Below are 6,000 nucleotides of genomic sequence, written 5' to 3' on the forward strand. Positions count from 1 at the left end.
TTTAGTTTCTACAATGCTGCTCGTCGGTAATAGTTGGCTGGGTTTGGAAAAATGGCGTCGCGGGGGACGGAAATAGCTGGCTAGCTAACCTCGATAATTACTAAACTACACAATTATCAAGCTATGACAAAGACAACTATGTAGCTAGCTAGCTAACACTGCACTAGTGAAATCGTTCCGTTGTAAAGTATTAGTATCTACAGCGCTGCTAGTCGATAACGGTTGGCTAGCTAGCAGTGGGTTAATGATGACTCGGTGTGTTGACTAAGTCTGGCATCGCGTCGCGGCTGGCTAGCTCACCTCGATAATTACTCTAAACTACACAATTATCTTAGATACAGAGACAGCAAAGACAACTATGTAGCTGGCTAACTAACACTAACACTAATCAAGTCGTTACGTTGTAATGTAATAGTTTCTACAGTGCTGCTAGTCGGTAGAAGTTGGCTAGCTAGCAGTGTTGACTAGCTAGCTAGCAGTGTTGACTACGTTAGGAGGACGAAGATAGCTAGCCTCGATAATTACTCTAATTACTCTAAACTACACAATTATCTTTGATACAAAGACGGCTATGTAGCTAGCTAAGAAGAATTGCTCAGATCAAACAAATCAAACCGTTGTAATGTAGTGAAGTGTAATATTACCTGTGGAGCGAAGCATAGTGCAACTGCTCGCTCCAAACCGGAAGTGCTACAACATGATTGGGAGTCCCATAGGGCAGCGCACAATTGGCCCAGCTTTATCTAGAGTAGGCCGTCATTGTAAATAAGAACTTGTTCTTAACTGACTTCCTAGTTAAATCAAAATAAATACTTGGGGTGTATGTTTATAACCCACAGGTGCTGGTCGGCTGGAGCTGTGTTCTAGTCTGCTAGAAGGAGGAATCACGCCCAGTATAGGTGAGGGTGAGACCCACAGCCTGTATATGGGTAAACCCATACAGATCTCAATTCATGTTTATGGGTGTCTGTCAACGGATGGCAAAAAGATTGCGTGCATGTAGGGCTTTTCACTGTCTGTGCTTTATGTTGTATGAAGGTAGTGTTTTCACATGGTAATGAAAAGGCTGTAGTATTGTCTTCACTTTTCATAACTTAAGTATCAATGCTGTGTTGTAACCTCTCTTTCCCCCTATCTCTCCATCACTTGGTTTGGCCCAGGTCTGCTGCAGGTGGTGAAGCAGTATGTACGTATCCCGGTCTATACCATGATCCGTCCACGCGGGGGGGATTTCCTGTACTCGGACCGTGAGGTAGAGGTGATGAGAAAGGACATTGAGCTGGTGAGGAGTCATGGGGCAGATGGACTGGTGCTGGGAGCTCTGACTGAGGATGGGAGAGTAGACGCTGAACTCTGTATGGAATTGCTAGGTAGGAGTGTGCATGAGTTCATGCAATTTAAGTGGGCACAGAGTCTTGGCCCTGCCATCTGAGGTTCCTGGGATCCTTGAGCGAGTGTTTGAAAATCGACAGAAACTGTCAGTGATGCAGATTATCATTTAATCCAATTTATTCCTTTATTCCCTCTCTCCACCAGCTGTTTCTCGTCCTCTACCTGTTACTTTTCACAGAGGTAAAACAGATTCCTATGGTTTCATGACTGATTGGTTTGGTCTGGTCTTGGTGACATTTATGTTAAGACATAGAAGCAACAGCTGACACATGAAAGAAATTGACCCCAACCCTGACCTTTGATTGCTGTGTTTAGCCTTTGACATGGTGCACGACCCCATGGTTACCTTGGAGACGCTGGTGTCTTTGGGGTTTGAGCGTGTTCTGACCAGCGGATGTGACTGTTCAGCTCTGGAGGGACTGCCTCTCATCAAACGCCTGGTGGAACAGGTGAGAGTCTGGAACAATAGGCAGGGATCCAATCCTAAAACTTTCTCCTACTACCCAGTCCCAAAACAACCCCAAACTCCCTACACACAGGGTGCATCTCAATAGTCTGAAGAGACTTTCTCGCCTAATGTCCTCCCATTTACCTTCGAAGAAATAGGTTTCAAAACTAATTTCACACCTTATTTATCCAACCCATCATGTCAGCTGTCTTGCCCCTCTGTAACCTTACATGTTTTCTGATCTGTCCTTTGCTACTTTTTCACCAATCCTGTCTTTTCATCCAACAGGCTAAAGGGAGAATAACCATTATGCCTGGTAAGTGCCCTACATTTGTATAAGTCAAGTGAATTCCCCCTTTCAGCTGATCATCACTGGATACTGCATACAAGTCTGCAGTAACAATGTACCTAATGTTCTTATCTTTCTAATGTGTGTGTCTGTTCTAGGAGGGGGTATTACAGAGCGGAATCTCCAGAGGATTCTAGAAAGTTCTGGGGTTCTGGAGTTCCATTGTTCTGCTCGCTCCAGTAAGGACTCTGCCATGAAGTTCAGGTCAGTCCTTGCTATAAAGCAAACCCGTTTACCCATAAAGCACTTGTGACAATGCGTTTAGTTAAAAGTGCTACATAAATGAAATTAGTACTTCATTTATTAGTTCTGTCTGTTCTCCGCTGCAGAAACTCCTGTGTGAACATGGGCGCCTCGCTGACAGCTCCTGAGTATGGCCTGAAGGTGGCAGACGTGAGCAAAGTCCGCTCTCTGAACGCTATAGCCAAGAACACCCTGTAGTGAAGACAAGCACATACACACCTGAACTCCCTGTATGGCTGCTGGACAGCTGTCCTCAGCCCCTTTGGGTAGCAGGTCCTCCTGCTCCTATTGAGCCTGACCCAAAAATAGTGTACTATATAGGGACTAGTTCAGAGGCTCTCCTACCCTGTTCCTGGAGAGCTACCATCCTGTAAGTCTTCCCTCCAACCCTAATCTTGCTCACCTGATTCTTATAATGAGCTGGTTTATAAGCTGAATCAGGTAAATTACAACTGGGGTTCGATTGAAAAACTACAGGAGGGTAGCTGTCCAGGAACAGGGTTGGAGTACCCTGGAATAGGTGTAAGTTGGAAGCTAATCAATAGGTTTTTGTAGTCATTTCTAAAAGTGAGGTCATGTTTACACAATGACAAAATAAAAAGGTAAATGGGCTATCATCAAATCCCTTAGGCATTGTAAGATGTGAGGTTTCATACAGCTTTGTATTCACAATAGTTGATTATGCATTGAATTATGCAATCGCAGAATCATGTTTCCTGGAGGTTCAGCTTGATCTCATTACTTGATTGTTATGTGGAGAGTTCCCCTCCATACAATGAAAAGTGCTTTGAATATAGGGAAAAGCGCAATATAAATCCAATTATTATTAGAGTTATTGATAGAAAAGAGAGACCTGCACACTGTTAATGACGAAAAATACATGTTTTTTATTATAAATTAATGCTTAAAATGTTCTTAGGGAGCGGTCGAAATTTACACAATTATCACCATGAGGAAAATGGGGGAGGGTCATGCTTTTTATATTTCAATCGGGGAGTGTTTATTTTTTTAAATTTAGTCCAGGGGAGGGTCATGTAATTTGTAATCGATTAAATGTCATTGCTCAATGTTTGGGAATTAGTTGCTTATTATATCTCGACGTGTGCCCGACGCTGCCCCTCATTCCTGATTCCAATGTTGTAGTACTGGAGTCTGGTCTAGAGACAACGTTTTGAGTGTCTGGGTCTTGTCTCGATATCGGATACATTTGTAATATCTACCCGAGACTTTATTATTTATTTTCTTCACCTTTATTTAACCAGGTAGGCCAGTTGAGAACAAGTTCTCATTTACAACTGCGACCTGGCCAAGATAAAGCAAAGCAGTGTGACACAAACAACAAGAGTTACACATGGGATAAACAAACGTACAGTCAATAACACAATAGAAAAATCTGTATACAGTGTGTGTGCAAATGAGGTAAGGCAATAAATCTGCCAATAGTGGTGAAGTAATTACAATTTAGCAATTTACACTGGAGTGATATGTGCAGATGAGGATGTGCAAGTAGAAATACTGGTGTGCAAAAGAGCAGAAAAACATATGGGGATGAGGTAGGTAGTTGGTTAGATGGGCTGTGTACAGCTGCAGCGATCGGTAAGCTGCTCTGACAGCTGATGCTTAAATTTAGTGAGGGAGATATGTCTCCAACTTCAGTGATTTATTTTTTTCTCCAGTCATTGGCAGCAGAGAACTGGAAGGAAAGGCGGCCAAAGGGGGTGTTGGCTTTGGGGATGACCAGTGAAATATGCCTGCTGGAGCGTGTGCTACGGGTGGGTGTTGCTATGGTGACCAATGAGCTGAGATAAGGCGGAGCTATACCTAGCAAAGACTTTTGATGACCTGGAGCCAGTGGGTTTGGCGACGAATATGAAGTGAGGGTCAGCCAACGAGATCATACAGATCGCAGTGGTTGGTAGTATATGGGGCTTTGCTGAAGAAACGGATGACACTGATAGACTGCATCCAATTTGCTGAGTAGAGTGTTGGAGGCTAATTTGTAAATGCCGAAGTCAAGGATTGGTAGGATAGTCAGTTTTACGAGGGTGAGTTTGGCAGCATGAGTGAAGGAGGCTTTGTTGCGAAATAGGAAGCCGATTCGAGATTTAACTTTAGATTGGAGATGCTTAATGTGAGTCTGGAAGGAGAGTTTACAGTCTAGCCAGACACCTAGGTATTTATAGTTGTCCACATATTGTAAGTCAGAACCGTCCAGAGTAGTGATTCTATTCGGGCGGGCTGGTGCGGGCAGCGATCAGTTGAAGAGCATGCATTTTAGTTTTACTAGCATTTAAGAGCAGTTGGAGGCCACGGAAGGAGTGTTGTATGGTGTTGAAGCTCGTTTGGAGGTTTGTTAAGTGTCCAAAGAAGGGCCAGATGTATACAGAATGGTGTTGTCTGCATAGAGGTGGCTCAAAGAATCACCCGCAGCAAGAGCGACATCATTGATATATACAGAGAAAAGAGTCGCCTGAGAATTGAACCCTGTGGCACCCCCATAGAGACTGCCAGAGGTCCGGACAACCGGCCCTCCGATTTGAAACACTGAACTCTATCTGAGAAGTAGTTAGTGAACCAGGTGAGGCAGTCACTTGAGAAACCAAGGCTGTTGAGTCTGCCGATAAGAATACGGTGATTGACAGAGTTGAAAGCCTTGGCCAGGTCGACGATGACGGCTGCACAGTACTGTCTTTTATCGATGGGGGTTATGATATCGTTTAGGACCTTGAGCGTGGCTGAGGTGCACCCGTGACCAGCTCGGAAACCAGATTGCATAGCGGAGAAGGTATGGTGGGATTCGAAATGGTCTGTGATCTGTTTGTTCAGTTGGCTTTTGAAGACTTTAGAAAGGCAGGGCAGGATGGATATAGGTCTGTAACAGTTTGGGTCTAGAGTGTCTCCCCCTTTTGAAGAGACCAGCAGAGTAAATTCTTAAAACCGCTTCACCAGGCCAAATATATACACTCCTTTCTTGGGACATACGTGAACAGTCTTTATATCTATTATTGACATGTTTACGCAGTGGCGAACCTATTGGACCTTGGTCGTCAGTGTGTGACTGGTTTGTGATGCTGAAAGGACAGCAACAATAAGATGAGCATACTCATGTAGGAGTGCACTTTTTGTAAAACACAAATGGCCAGTGGTGTAGTGGGATGCTATATGCAGTTATAAGCCGTATACACACTTATTTTTCAGTGGGGATTGTGTATACTCCCTCAATCCCCACTGATTTATCAATGATGTAGTACAGTAGAGAAATCATGCACAAAGTAGCCTACACAATCACAAAGCACGTGAAATATATTCACATGCGTGCAGCACACAGCCTGGTTTCAGCGGAATATCATCTGCGCGCAGTTCTCATCTGGTTTTGGCATGGAGCAGCTCACAGAAGAATGACATCGGTGGCCGGTAAGGTAGGTAGGAAAGACGTTTCAACTCTACCAAGTACCAGGTATTGAAAAAGTTTGGTACAAAGTCTGGGTTGGTAGGCTATTTATGATGTGCAATTCGGTAATCATGTGCTGTTTGTATCAGGGATGTAGGCATGGCCCTGCCAGGCCCA

The 6,000-nt window shown here is 44.0% G+C and overlaps 1 protein-coding gene across 3 annotated transcripts in view; it reads left to right on the forward strand.

The window, feature by feature from the left end:
• cutc (cutC copper transporter homolog (E. coli)) overlaps nt 1–3,499 on the forward strand; it is a 10,196-nt gene extending 6,697 nt beyond the window's left edge. For all 3 annotated transcript variants that reach the window (XM_014199125.3, XM_014199107.3, XM_014199116.3), the window contains 7 exons: nt 840–899; nt 1,161–1,370; nt 1,537–1,572; nt 1,708–1,841; nt 2,129–2,156; nt 2,288–2,393; nt 2,519–3,499. In XM_014199125.3, the coding sequence (XP_014054600.1) occupies nt 840–899; nt 1,161–1,370; nt 1,537–1,572; nt 1,708–1,841; nt 2,129–2,156; nt 2,288–2,393; nt 2,519–2,630 (686 nt within the window). In that variant the 3' untranslated portion in view covers nt 2,631–3,499. The remainder of the gene's footprint in view (nt 1–839; nt 900–1,160; nt 1,371–1,536; nt 1,573–1,707; nt 1,842–2,128; nt 2,157–2,287; nt 2,394–2,518) is intronic.
• The last annotated feature ends 2,501 nt before the right edge of the window (nt 3,500–6,000 follow it).

Source organism: Salmo salar, chromosome 01 (assembly GCF_965601325.2).
Source record: "Salmo salar chromosome 01, fSalSal1, whole genome shotgun sequence".
In the NCBI taxonomy this organism is placed as follows: domain Eukaryota; kingdom Metazoa; phylum Chordata; class Actinopteri; order Salmoniformes; family Salmonidae; genus Salmo; species Salmo salar.